At 37.5% G+C, this 15288-nt stretch overlaps 1 protein-coding gene across 1 annotated transcript in view; it reads left to right on the top strand.

Annotated features, from left to right (window-relative positions):
- The first annotated feature begins 388 nt into the window (after nucleotides 1–388).
- Nucleotides 389–15288, top strand: part of Tmem26 (transmembrane protein 26) — a 44848-nt gene continuing 29948 nt past the window's right edge. The window contains exon 1 of the mRNA XM_076834583.1: nucleotides 389–697. Within this exon, the coding sequence (XP_076690698.1) occupies nucleotides 507–697 (191 nt within the window). The 5' untranslated portion in view covers nucleotides 389–506. The remainder of the gene's footprint in view (nucleotides 698–15288) is intronic.

Genomic DNA, 15288 nt, shown 5'->3' with positions numbered 1-15288 from the left:
AGAGGAGGTGCCAGAGGGGCGCCCCCTCTCTCCTAGCGCCCCGCCCCATCTTGCTATGCAGCACCTTGACCTTCTGTCCACCTCCCTCTTCTTTACAGCTCCTCAGAGTGGGGGAAATTCTTGTGGACCCCACGGAGGCCTGGGGGTGGGGATAGAGCACGGTGATGGTGATGGAGACTGGCCCCAGGATTGGGAGGGGGATGAGTGGAGCTGGAAAATAACGCCCAGGAGCCTGAGCGGCGCAGCCCCGCACCCTGCAAAACCCAGCAGTCTGGAAAAGCTGGGTTTGGATTCTCCCCTCTTTGAAGAGTTCTCAGGAAGTTTGGGGGGAGGGGCGAGTCACGCTCTCCTGTCCTACCGGCATCGGTCGCGGGAGGGTGAGGAGGGAAGACTGCAGCATCAGGTCTCAGTGCTGTCAAGTTCCTACCCATCAGCGGGCTCTGGGCGCTTCTAGCAGGGTCCGCAGGGTTCAGGCGAGGTGCCTCGGGCCAAGCGCAAGGGCAGGCATGGAGGGACTGGTCCTCCTCAACGACCTCGTCACCAGGCTGCTGTTTGTGCTGCACTCCTTGGTCGGGGTCTGGCGAGTGACCGAGGTGACGGGAGATCCACGGTACTGGCTGCTGGCGCTGCTCAACCTCTTGCTCTTCCTGGAGACTGTGCTTACCGTCAAGTTCAAGCGTGGCAGAGGATACAACTGGTGAGAATGCCCCGGGCCCTGGGTATTGTTCCCTGAGGCACTTGCAGACAGCCCTAGAAGCTTGTCTCAGCAGTCACCGTTTCTTTACTCAAATTGGGACCCTTATCCCCTTTTGTCCTCTCTGGGAGCTTGGAACGTGCGCGAGATGCCTGTGCGTCTCTTGGGCATGACACGGGTACCCGGTGGATTCCAGGGCAACACTAGGAGCCCTGAGCGCAGCCCAGGGTCACCCACCCTCAGGTTTAGAAACTTGCAAGATGAGGAGAGAGAGAGAGAGAGAGAGAGAGAGAGAGAGAGAGAGAGAGAGAGAGAGAGAGAGAGAGAGAGAGAGAAAGGGCTTGTCTGCCTAGAACAGAGTGCCACCCAGATAGGGGTACCCAGGGGAAAGGACGTTGCCATGTGCCTTGTTTGTGAATTTGGGGTGTGTGGGTGAGCGCTGGCACTCTGAGCGCATGCAGGTGTGGGAATGCTTTTCGCTGGGCATCCTGGATGTTTGCCAGAGCCGTGCATGCCAGGCACCCTTCCAGGGAGAGCAGCTCTTCCCTGGGCATCTATGGTTTCAACCGCTTCTCAATTTTTCCCGGTCCTGGGTGCGTGCGTGCATCTGTGGCTTCAGTGGCTTTCCATCTTTCCAACCCCAGGCGTCCTGGGCTCTCTGGCAAGGAACCAGCTGCAGGTGTCTGGGGTTGGTGATTTCGGAGTTTGGCTAACAGCCAGCCTATTTTGCCAGACCTGGTCTGTGTGTGATGCTGGAGAAGGGAGCAGCAGGTAGTGTTTCAGCCTTAACCTCAGTGTTCAAGAGTTACAGGCTGGGCGTGGTGCTTAATTCCCAAAGTCTTGCATGGCAGTAGGAGAATTGAGAAAAAGATTCTCTTGCCATTTTCAAAGAGCATCCCCCACTGCCTCCATCCCCACCCATCCCTACACTCCGGGTACATTTTTATCCCAAACTTCCCCAAGTTAGTCCTCTTGCTGTATTTTTTTTTTTTTTTTAACTAGGAAGCAGGACAAATATTTAAAACACCGCCACCATCACCAACAAAACCTAATGCTATACGAACTGAGAAAATAGTATTAGCTAATTTAAGAATTCCATACTATTTGGTGTTATAGTTAGGCATCATATTCAGGAAGGAAAAGAAAAGACCTTCTACCCTTTTGCATATGAAATTACAAAAGGCTGTGCATTTCATGACAGGCCATGGATGAACATGTGTTGCCTCTGAAGATGATGTGAGTCTTGCTTAAATTTTCCACTGCTGAAAATATTCTAAAATTATCAATGCTCAAATTATTCAACAACAGTCTAATATAAGGAGGATTGCAATGTTACTACTACCTCCCTCCTCCTCATGAATACTTATTAAGCATGAGACATTTGAGGTACTTTCCAGTGTGCCTTTTGGAAGTCTCAAAGAAAAATGTCCTTAGCTTCCCAAATAATTCTCAGCATTAAAAAAAAAAAAAACTAAAGGGAAGAAAAGTGTACACCCAGAAGGTCATGTAACATTGAATTAGTGTTTGGTGAATAGCTTTAATACACTCGTAGAAATATTGACTATAACAAAAGGATGAAGTCTGAGACTAAACAATGTTCCATGTCCTACCACCAACCTCAAGCTTCTGGGAGAAATGTTAACCTCAGAAGAGGAGCCAGCTCAGCAGGACCAGGAATAACCCCCTTCCTCTCCAAGAGGGGACCAGATCCATTCCAGTTATGTAGAAGTGCTATAGCCAAAGGAACTTTCGCTTCATGTCTGTATCACTGACTGTTGATTCAGACTGACCTGTGACTTATAACCAAGAAAGGAAAAACATTGGGGCAAAAGTGCATGGTGATCAATGTGTCAGGTTCCGTAGAGAGCAAAGAATATACTAGTGTGGGCCTCAACACCAGACAGATGATGGGATCAAGTATGGGCTTTCCAATTTATTTGCTGTGAGACCTTGAGCAAGTTGCTTGGTGTCTCTGAAACTCAGTTTCTCATCTGTGAATGCTAATTTCATAAGTTGTTGAAGAATTATATGAAATAATACATATTGATGGTCAGTGAAAATGGTCATCTCTAAATCCCAGGATTTTCCTTTGTTTTCTTCTTACTTAAAATATTCTTATATAAACTAGTCACATTTTACGACTACACATATCAAAGAGATAGCCAGTTAACTATTTTCCATAGCAAAAAAGTAGAAACAAAACACCTTGTATGTCATAAAAACAGATCCATGATGTATACTGTGCATTCTAACATTAACTCAAGAAAAACCTTGTTGACTTAATAGTTCTACTAATACTTGAAAATAAGCAAAGAAATTTAATGATTTGGCTTATAACAAAATTTCAGGAACAAGTGAATCTTTGGTAATGGCCTAAATAGAAATGTGATTAATAATGTGTTGTTCCATCAAATATATTGGTAATGCTTTGCTGTTGTTAAATACACAGCTGAGTCTGCCAATGTGGTCATTTGTTCAGTACCTAGCACCCACACAATGTTCTGTCAAAAGTTTGAAAAAAAAAAAGAACTGCTAAAATATGAATAATCTTGAAATAACATAGTAACAATGAAAATCAGTTTGATTTGAGGCACATTTTATTTCTAGATTAAAGTTTTCTACTTAAAACAAGGCATAAGTTCTTGTTGTTGTTGCTTTTGAGTGTTAAGAGCCATTTTCTACCAATAAACAAATAAATAAATAAATAAATAAAATGAAAAACCTGAGCTGATGGGATCAAATAGAGATACCATAGCAATATCTATATTACCTTTAAATAAGAAAATGTTGATACATATAGATCTAAATGTTTTTAAAGCTATTTAAGATAGATAAATAGACCTTTGACCCATAAGCCTTATATTTTAAAATATAATGTGCAGACTCAAAAGAACCCACATGTAAAATCATGAACAAAAACGATTAACTTCCACCATGTTGATGGAAAATAAACCTGAAAATGAGTTGATTGTTCATCAAGGGAATAGCTGAAAAATTATATTTTCACACTATAGAATATTTTCCTGGAATTATAAATAAGGAGCTGGATTTAACCATTGGCTTTGAGAATTGTAAATGCTATATTGTTAGGAGACACAGGTTACAGTTATGTGTCTTATATTCACTTTTGAAAAAGTGGACTTGTAAGGGAATTGCTCTGTGTAGGAAAGGGGAGGAGAAAGCAGAAGCAGCAGCAATGTCCACAGGCCCTCCTGTGTTGAAAAACCGAAGAGAATAACCCCTGAATGGTAATACATACAGGACCACAATACATATAGGACAATAATATGTATACATATAGGACAAAAAAAAATCCCTTTTCCTTGAACTTCAGATCTGTGAACTTTTGGAATACTCTAAATATTGTTCTTTTTACCCAAACAAATAAAATCTATAGAAATCATAGCATAAGGGGCTGGGGCTGGGGCTCAGCGGTAGCACATTTGTCTGGCATGTGTGAGGCCCTGGGTTCAATTCTCAGCACCGCATATAAATTAATAAAATAAAGATCTATCAACAACTAAAAATGTGTTAAAAAAAAGAAATCATGGCATAAGACATAGAGCTATAGAGGAAAATGTGAACTAAATTTCTTTCTTGAAAAAGCAAACATGTTACATGTGTCCCAGGAATGTTTCTTCAGCTATCCTTTGGAAAGGAAAAATGGAACTGGAGTTGCTGAGTTCAGCTGTCTGGGGACAAGCAGCATTACATCAACACTATTAACTTGCCAGTTGGAGAAGTTTAATTTGCTGGAATCCTATAGGATCCGGAGGGTGAGCCAACAGCACAACCCTTGTTAAATTCAATAAATGTATGCTAGTAGAGTTTGCACTTTTTTCACCTAGTATTTATTTCACCTGCATATTCACTTACATTTCTTTAAGATGGAAATTAGTATTACTTAGCTTAATCTTTTTTTCTCTTGATTTTATTATTTTCAGTTGTCTGGGCAACAATCCAATGGATCTGTGAATTACCATTTAGGTAAAGTCAAATACAAAATAATATTTCAGTTGCCTTCCAGCCAATAGTGATAAAATATTCCCTAAGGGATTGAAAAATTACCAAGATCGTGACAAGCTTGAAGCCTGTTCGCTTGAAAGCAAGCAGTATGTGAGATTAAAGTAGAAATCTAAGTTGAGCCCACTAGCCAAAGTACAGAATTTTAAGCACCAAACTTTCTTCACCAGAATTTTAAAAATGCAAGGGAAATATAATTTGAATCAACAGGTAATAACTCACCTATTGGGTCATTTTTGTTCTGTTTTGATTTTGTTAACTCTCCTTACCCTTTCTTTTACTAAGTTGGATCAGGCAATCTTTGAATTTCTTAATTAGTAAACACGATACTATGCTGGACACAAACAGAAAACAAACACATCTGAAACTTTAACATAAAAAGTGGCATTTTGACTAAATGCTCAAAGGCATGGGAATAAAATAATGATGAATACTTAATACTTAACATTTCCTGGGTTCCAGGCTTTACCAAGTGTCTCACACAGACAATCTCATTCGATCTTGGCAGTAGGTGTAATTATTTTCTGTTTCTCTGTCCCCCCCCCACCATTTTTAAATGACTAAACTAGGGCATATAGTTGGCAATTGGCGGGGAGGGAGTAGAGGGCTCCAAGTGCTCAGTCTTATCCATTGCAGGCTGACAGTTTGGAGGAGAAAGGGTGTGATGCACAGTACAGGGTGGAGCTGGGGGAACTTTTCAGCCTTTGGGCTATAGCAGGAAAAATATCTGTGAGATCCTCATCTGGAGTGCACAGGCCAACTGGAAAGAGGACAGCCTGGACAGGAAACTTGAGCAGATGTCTCTGGAGGAAGCTTGGTGTCTTACCATTCTTCATTCAATTACAGTGTTTGAAAACTCTACTGTATCTGGTAGGCATTGTTCATTTTGCAGAATATGGAAATAAATAAAAGAGGCACATCCCTGACTCTCAAAATCTCACATGTTAATCAGTGGGCTCAGAAAATAACCAAAGACGTAATAAATAAATAAATAAATAAATAATAGGTGAAAAATAAGCAAGTGAACATATGAGTACTCAGAACAATGGATGAATGTCCAAGTGGTATGGAGTACAGAGTGAGGGAGTATGCAGGGAAAGGCTGCACTGGGTGTTCATAGACTCTGGCTGGGGAGGTGGTCTGAGAGTTGAGGCCTGAGACATCAGAGGGAGTCAGAAATGGTAAGAGTGGTCCAGGGAAAAGGGAAAAGTCAAGGCGCCTGGACAATCTTCCTGTGACTTGAAATGTTTCTAACATTCCCCCACGTGACCAATAAATATTGACTTTCTTTTCTGCTCTTCCCTGTCTTTTCTCCTTCCTGTGTCCCCTGACTCCATATGAAAGAGTCTTACGAATTATTCTTTTTCCCCAGACCTGGGATTTACTAAATTAAAAAAAAAAATTACCATTATCTCATTTTAAACACGGTGTGTTAGAAATTGCCTGGCTCACAACTGAAAAAAACGAAAGATGAATTGGAAATCAGAAGGCAGTCTCCCTCTACATCGATCTCAAATTCAAAGCAATTTTGTGAAAAACTGAAGAAATCTGTTTTGATTACTCAATTACTTCTGGAAAGTTCAATAGTGAAGTACAAAATGTAGACTTGACAGACACATCTTAATACAAGTTTTGAGCAGTGCAGGAGAATTTTGTATGATGTAATTCTGTATAAAATGTGATAATGCATACTTTCCTCCACCAAAAAAAAAAAAAAAAAAAATGTTCATTTAAATGCCAGAGAGAAAGTTGGAAAATAAGCACACTCCTTCCCAGCTCCTACTCTCACTGATATTTTTGGACCCCAGAGAGGACAAGATGGAAGGATCAGGAAAGAGATCCTGTGACTTTCTTAAGACTAACTTGGGAACTGGAAATTATCCCAGAAGATAGGCCATGTCTCACCCTCTTCATACTTGGTGTCCAGATTTCTCAAAGTCTCTCCTGAGCTTTTTAGGTATTCCAGTAATTCTTCCCACTGTGCATTGGTGCCGGGTTTCTGTTCATGACTAAAAGGCTCAGGGGTCACTCCAATTGAACTGGGCTAACTGGGCTGCGCAGAATAACCACACAAGAGACACAAATACATTTTTCTTTGGGGTTTCTGTGATGGCTCCTCTGACCTTAAGGATCTGCAGGGAGAGAGAGAGAGAGAGAGAGAGAGAGAGAGAGAGAGAGAGAGAACACATGCTGACCCCTTTATTGAGGAGAAGCTATTCAGATGAGGCAAGGGGTCAGGTTTCAGGGGGCTGATGTCCACTGTCAGCAGGTTGACTGATATCTGGGTAGGTCACACCCAAGGACACAGTAAGAGAAAGGGACATGCACAAGGCACTTCCATGGAAGATTCTATCCCAAACAGGGCAAGGGGTTATATTACAAAGGAACAGGTGAGCATAGCTCCACCCATGGGCTGTAGCAAGACACACCCATGCATGAGACACTGTCCCTGGAACCCAAGAAAGGTGGGGAAAGCTGTGCCACATTTCTGTGACTGAGCGCCTCAGCACCCAGCCAGGGAGTGAGACCCAGTCATGTACAAGGTTGGTCTCCCACACATTGGATTTATCAGCCCTGTCTGTAAGGTGTACCTGGGGTTTTATATTTTCTTCTGGTATATTTATAGGTATATGTGTTTGTATCCTGAGCCTTGAGCTTAATGCATAAAGGTGACTTAAGTTTTCATTCTTTTTGAAAGTACACATTGAATGTTACCAGCAAAGGACTTGTTAAGTAATTCAAGTTATATTTGAGAAAAAAAAAAAAAAAAAGACTCTCCTTAGATTGGTTCTATGATTTACTTTCAAGAAGTCAATATTTTTTTTCTCGTATTTTACAATGGACTTGGGACCAGTATAATAGTTATGTCTGCAATTAGAATGGAATGGTTACCATGCTTTCTCCATGAGTATATCTAACCTGTTTTATCTTGGTGTCCCAGATGTGGAACATCTTTATAAAATTTTAAATATATCCCAATAGTAATATAGTTATCATATAGTAATTCTAACATAATGATATTAATATTAATATAATGTATTTAAGCTCTACATTATTATTTTAAACCTATCTTAATGCACCTGTGTCTATTTTTTTTTACTTATTCATAGAACTAAAAATTTAATGGGCAAAACAAGAATTTTAGAACTAAAAATTAAAGTTACTAATATTTTATAACTTTTTGTTCTTTTTTAAAAATGTTTTTAGTTGTAGATTAACACAATATTTTATTTTACTTATTTATTTTTATGTGGTGCTGAGGATTGAACCCGGTGTCTCACACGTGAAGGGCAAGTACTCCAACACTGAGTCACAATCCCACCACAGCTTTTTGTTCTTGGCCAAGAGAAAAACAAAGTACAGACTAGTGTGGACAGCTCAAATAAATCACTATAAATATATCCCTAGTTTTAAATTTTATGCATTTCTCCTTCTCAATGGCAGTAACATTATTATGCACACAGTATTAGGTCAAATGTGAATTGTTTAACTTTATTCCCAGCAGGGAGAAATTCACATTTACATGAAGGTTTATTCTCCCTGTGTGCATGTCTCACATGACTCTGGAAGTTCCTGTGAAGTGCTGGTATCAGCAAAGTGAAGCTTCAGGAAGATAAATGATTTTGTTAAAACAAACAAACAAACAAACAAACAAACCAATGTTTCTTTTCTATAAGAAAAAAATAAAAATTATAGTGTATGTACCATAAAATGCACTTGTTTGAAAGTCACATTGAAAAAATATAAATGACAAAAGTTAGTTAATATAAATGCCAGTGTAGGTTTTATATGAACTTTTCTATATTATGTTGTAAGCAAAATCATGCTCTGAGTATTAGCCTACTTCCTGTAGTTGTTGAAGGAGGGGAGTTATATTTTACTTTCAGTCTCTCAAAGAGGTAGATACTGTACACAGTACTTAACGTTATACACTTATTATAATAAAGATTAGTAAATTTCGGGAGTAGTGGTGCACACCTGAAATCCCAGTGGCTCTGGAGGCTGAGAGAGGAGGATCAGACATTCAAAGCCAGCCTCAACAATTTATTGAGTCCCTAAGCAACCTAGTGAGGCCCTGTTTCTAAATAAAATTTTAAAGGGCTAGGGATGTTGCTCGGTGGTTAAGCACCCCTAGGTTCAATCCAGGTATCAAAAAAAAAAAAAAAAGTACATTTTTAAGGAAACAAAACAAACAATCCTCTAACATCAGTGTTGCTGCCAGCCCTGGTTGTGTTCTGTCGTATTCCTTTGCTTTTTTTTTTTTTTTTGGTCACAAATTGAGTCTCTGACACATGCAATGTTTTAGTTCACCTGAAATAGCTTCCCAATAAATCATCTTTGCCATTCTCTGAGAGTTTGCTAACAATGGGGATGAAGATGATGGTAATCGAGATTATGATAATGGAGGTGATTAACAGTTATCAATTATCAAGTCTGTTTTATATCCATTATCTCATGTAATCTTATATAATCCTACAGTGTCCCTGTGAATTAGTTCTCATTATTATCACTGTTTTCAGATGAGGACACTGATGCACTGCATGGCTAAATCATTTACGTAAGGTCACAGCTAAAAATAATAAATGGAAAAAACAATTCTAACATTTGGTGAGCACATTTGCTTTGCATGCATCATCTCATTTGATCCTCATAGTAGCTATGGTGGGGCCATTATTATTCCTATTTTCAGATGAGAAAGCCAATACTGAGAAGCTTAGAGAAGGATTCCTCTTCCCAAGAAAAATCATCTAGACTTGTCAGATGATGTTCATTGTCCTTTGAAGCAAGATGTTGCTATTTTCCTTTCACCTGGGTACTTATCTTATATACTTCCTGTATGGATTACTTGCAGTACTAAGTTATATCTCAAAACAAAACCAAATAAAAAAGCATAGAACTTTCTAGCATTAAGAAAGAAAGAAAGAAAGAAAGAAAAGAAGGAAGAAAATTTGGTCATCCTGGGCTGGGTCATTCCTTTACTCCATTATCCTATTCTTTATTCAATAACCAAATTGGGTTTTGCTTGTAGACAGTACAACTACATAGATTTGAGGATCAAAAATCTTTCTAATGGATAAAGGGTCAAAGCTTTTATTTATTTTTTCTTCTTCTTTTCCTTCTCCAAAATTGGGTAGATAAATTTCAGGTGACCTACTAAGGGAGGACTAGCATGATTTTGCTTACAAAACAATATAGAAAAGTTCATAAAAAACACACGTTCTTGTACAAGCGAATGTCCTTGTAAAGTTAAAAAAAAAAAAGCAGGAGGAGGGTACACTAGATTGTCTTCATTTGGATCCTGAAATGAAGAAACAACTCTTCTACAGAACAAAAATAAATACTATTATCTTTATATAGAATGAAAGTGTTACCTAAATAACATTTACAATTCATTTTATACTCTGAGAAAGCATTAAAATTCCTGTAGTCAATGACAACTGAAGTTCATTTATTCATTAAACAAGCATTTATTATACTAGATGCTGTGATAGTGTTCTGGAAGGAATATAAAATAAATGCAGCTATATGAGAACAGTACAAAACAACAGCCTGAGAAACAAATAATTTTCCACAAATTATGTCCAAGAGTGCAGAATTGCTGCAGAGTCAAGATTCAGTCATAATACTATCTGAGGGAAGTGACTTCTGTACTGGCCTTTGAATTAGCTGGTGGGATGCAGAACTGCAGAGAAAAAAATGCTTTTCAGGCAAGAAAGCATAATGATGGTAGCTAGGGTTACATTTGGAACTAGTTTATTTAGGAAGATGTCATGTTGTTCTCTGCCAAGTTCTCATATTTTATGAGAAAAATAAAATATAAATCCTAAAATTAATTCATATTTTGTCTCATAACTAGCTTAATAGTACAACACACTGTGAGCTTGTGCTTTCTTTAGACGTACTTTCAGAAAATTTTAGGTTAAGTGAGGTATACTGAGTGCTAATTATGCTTTCAGTTTATACCATAATTTGGAAATATGACTCTATTTTTAAAATTTTCAATAAGAAATGAAAATTATAATTGAGAGTGCTAATATTCACCTTCAGAATATGATTGTACTGCAATGGGTATTCCCAACCAATTTGAAATTTCTCTGTGTTTCTTGTGTTCTTGACCTACTCTCCCATAAGTTCATGGAGAAAACAAACCTATCATCTGATGTTGGTACCTATCAAAATGTACCTGTCTATATTTAGTTTTCCATTTCTGTGGGGATTCTCATGAGCCTATGGCCCTTTAGTGGTGGCATCCTTTGCCCAGGATCCTTCACATACCAAGGGCTCCTGGAGGGGAGGTGGTGGTGAGGTGCTATTTAAGAAAATAAATGAATGGTGGCTGGGGTCAGGGAAGTGACTTGTCAGAGAATTCAGAGACTGTGTGTTCTGAAAAAGCACTGGGTTCATTCTGAAGGGTTGCAGAAGATAGGTGAAATACCGAGGCTGTTGTATCTGCCATAGTCTCCCTGCACACTAATGGGGTATTCTGGCTAAAAAACCTAGATGGAAATAATGGATGCTAAGTCCAATTAGAGAAACCTAGGAGATCACAGACAGGTATTTTGACCTAGTTTTTTAATTTTCATGAAAACAAACCTGTTATTATAAAGTTCCAGAAATTTTATCAAAGATAGTTAAGGTAGTTAAACAAAAGATTTTTAAATTTGGATCTGGGATCCTTACAAATCCACTGTTATATAGACTAGAAAACAAGAATTGAAATATATATAAAATCTGGATTCACATTGAATTCATTTTTGAACATTATTTTTGCTTCCCTTAAATATTGTTTTTTATATATATATATAAATGATTGAAAGTCAGACAGAAAAACTAAACTGAATAGTGGGTGATATTATGGTTATCTTTTCCTCTATATGATTATTTATAATGTTATATGTTTCTAAAAATTATGTGTTTCTTTTTCAGTAAGCAAATAACAATAATTGTCATTTTTAGAAAGAGAAAAGTGGAACCTTAATTCTAGACTAATAGTGAGTTGAAGTGAATAAAATCCATTGCAGGTCTAAGTTACTAAAGGTAACAACATAATCATCATTTGAAAAGTATTATAATTTGTTGAAATGACAACTATATATGATAAGTGGTATTTTGTTTTTGGATGAAATGAAAAAGGCAGTCAGTACAGCTTTTAAAGAGTTCTGAGCAGTGTTCAGCATGTAACACCTACTTCATTAATAAATAAAACAAAATAAATGAATTCTTTTAGATATTGTTTCTGTTTGTATACTTTGGGAGGAATTGATAGCTAGGTTAAGTGTTGTTAAATTTTTTTAAAAAGTAAAGAAATTATTTTTTTGGAAAGTTTACTTTAGAAAAAATAGTGAAGCAAATTACTTTGGCATTGAAGTGTCAACATTGGGCAACTCCAGTATTCTGGCAGGGTAGTAGTCTTCGAGAATGTAATGAATCTGAGTTTCTTAGGGCAGTTAGTTCATTGGTAATATGGTATTATCAGTTTTGCAAAAATTTCCCACTGAAATGTGTCTTATTTATTTAGTCATATATTTATCAGTTTTGATTGGTGTAAGATATTATATTTTTATAAACAATTGTCTAGAAACCTGATTAAAGTTATTTCTGAGTTAATGAGAGCTCTTTATAATATTAGCCTTCAAACAAAGTGCTTGGCATCTACTTTCTCCTGATGTCATATATATATATTGTGTGTTCCTCTACAACTAAAAAAAAATATTTATAAAAAGAAGTTAATTGGATTAGAGAAGGGGAATGAAGACAAAGGCGGGGGGTGGGAATAGGAAAGACAGTACAATGAATTGGATGTAACTTTCCTATGTACATATATGAATACACAACCAGAAAAACTCTACATTATGTACAATCACAGGAATGGGATCCTAATTAGAATAAGTTATATTCCATGTATGTATGATATTTTAAAATATATATCTAAAAAGAACAAAAAAATCTTTTTTAGTAGCAGAACAATATTAAACTAGTTTCCTTCAGTAAAATTTCAAGTGAAAAAATCAATTTATGATAGTATTTTGAGAATTACACCAAACCTAGCACAGGGCAACAAAACAGTAGAAACGGTAATTTAACTAGGTCCTCATTGAATCACTGGATATTTGTGGGAGCCCACAAATGTCAGACACTCTGGAAAGAGCAAAGGTACAATTATGAGCAGACATAATTGTGCTTGTGTTGTTTGGAATTGCTGGAGGACAATGATGAAATAATACCAAATACATATACACATCCATACATATAATTATCAATTTTGAAAATCCATGGTGTAAAAAATGAACAAAGACAAGAAATATTTTCCTGGAGGAGTCTCATGTCATTGGCATGACCTGTAAGGAGAGAATTGGTAAAATTCAGGGAGAATTTCCCAGGGATACAAATGCATGTGTGTGGACCTGAGCTAAAAAGTTCTTAACTTTCTTTTCATTTTCCCAGGACAGGAGGAACACTGTCACAGGAGCACAGTGAGGAAGAATGGCAAGCAACACAACCCAGAACATAGGCCTAGCCCTGATTGTGCAGCCTCCTGGAGTTTGTGATGGGCAAATGCCCAAGCAAACCATGTCTGTGTCAACCAGTAGTTGCCTTAACATTGAATGTGGATTTAGGCCTATTTGTGTCCTCAGCAGTGCAAAAAAGCATCACTTTATACAAGCAGACTTAGATAGCAATAGTTGTGAGAATCATGATTTAAAAATGGAATTGACTATTAAATTATTTGAAGAAACAGTCTTATAGACAGGTATTCTGAATCCTCTTTAAACACAGGTACCAATATGTAGCCCTGAGTAAACTTGCAGAGCTCAGACTAGGGTAGGCAGCACCTAACTACATTTATTGACTACCTACAATGTTGACTGCATGGTAAAACTGTCTCATTTAATGTTCATAGCTATCCTTTGGAGTGGGTATCATCCCCCACCCCATTTTAAAAATAGTACATTGAGTCTCAGGGAAGGTAATAAATTTCCAAAGATGAATGAAAGGAAGGCATAGGATTCAAATGTTTGTGTCCTCTAAATTTGTGAAATTTCTATTGGATCATACCTAAGTGCAATAATTCTTCAAGGGTCACAGCCTGAAGAACAAACTTGGACATGAAGAACAAACTTGCACCATCTGTTCTTTATTCATAAATTCAGGCATTTGAACATTTGAGCATTTGCTTGCTGTGCATATAGATTGAATAAGGTATTGTGTTGCCATGGGGGAGAAGAGAAGATAAAGTGGCAAGAGGGAAGTTATACAAAGACACACAGGGCTCCGGACCTGCCTCAAAGACTTACATGAGGCAAGCTGTCTTAGGTACACATGATTATAAAAGTACAGCATGTGTTGGTTATGATTAATTGCTGCTCTGCCCTGAAAATATGTAAGATATTGATGGACAAGAGAGTTTTCATTATTTGGGGAGGCATTTGCTCTACAGCTATTTCCAATCCTCTCTTCTCAAATTAGCCAAAATAGGAGAGCATAGAGTGCATGGTTCTGAACAGGGACCAGTGGTTGGTTAAAGAAGGCTTGGATTGAGTTTAATATAATAAATTCCTGAGCCATTGATATGATTTCTTCTCACTTTCTCCTTTCATCTTTATGTCCAATAAATCTAACAAAGACAGAATGAAATAAGGAGAACTATCCCAGACTCTACCATCCAGTCTATTACTTTGGGGGGATGGTGGGGGTTGGGGGTATCTAAATATACACAGTACATTGGGACTACTGAGTTGCTTAGCTTGATAAGGATGCAATAGAAGAAGCGGAGATAAGACCCAATGATAGAGGCCTTGAATATTGAGTTATGGAATTCAGATTTTCTATACAGAAAATCTTGAATCTTGAGTTGTGTGTGTGTGTTTAATTTAATTTAATTTAATTTTAATTTCCTAATTAAAAGAAATATGTTGAGATGGAATCATATTTTTTTCCAATTAAACAAAAAAATCTTATGCTAGAAGATATTAAGACTTATTGTTATTTTTGTTTTTAACCTCCCTTCAAGAACAATTATATACTCAGTCTATTGTTTCCCCCAGATTATTTTGTAATGATATTGTTAGGGGAGTTAATCTCAAAATTAATCTTAACAAGAATCAACTAACAGTCCAGCCAACATTTGACCTGTCTAAACAAAAATCTGCATATTTTAACTGTCCCTCTGACCAGAATTCACTTCCTCCTCCTTTTCACACAGGAAATATTCTGTCCTGGTGTTTCCTTTGATATATAAGGTCAAAAAGTTAATTGCTCTCTCTTTTTTTTTTTTTTAAGAGCATGCTCAACATGGACTTTTTATATTTCCCTGAAGCCCAGCCATCTTCCAAGTCAGATTTTAATAATATCTTGACCCATAACCTTTTGTTTCAAAATTGGTTTTGGCAGGAAATCAAAGGTAGGGGAGTATCTATATTAAATATTGATTTTTTTAAGGATTTCTTTTCATTTTGCCCTTTCTGCCTTCCTCTCTTCAGAAGTTGACAGAATATCTAATGAAAGGGTTAAAAACCCCTTTTAAAACTCCATCCTAAAATTTCCTCTTTCGTTTATCTTTATTTACTTTT

The sequence above is a fragment of the Callospermophilus lateralis genome, chromosome 15 (assembly GCF_048772815.1).
Source record: "Callospermophilus lateralis isolate mCalLat2 chromosome 15, mCalLat2.hap1, whole genome shotgun sequence".
Lineage (NCBI taxonomy): Eukaryota > Metazoa > Chordata > Mammalia > Rodentia > Sciuridae > Callospermophilus > Callospermophilus lateralis.
The sequence above is the reverse complement of the archived record's forward strand: the minus strand, read 5'-3'. Positions and strand labels throughout refer to the sequence as shown.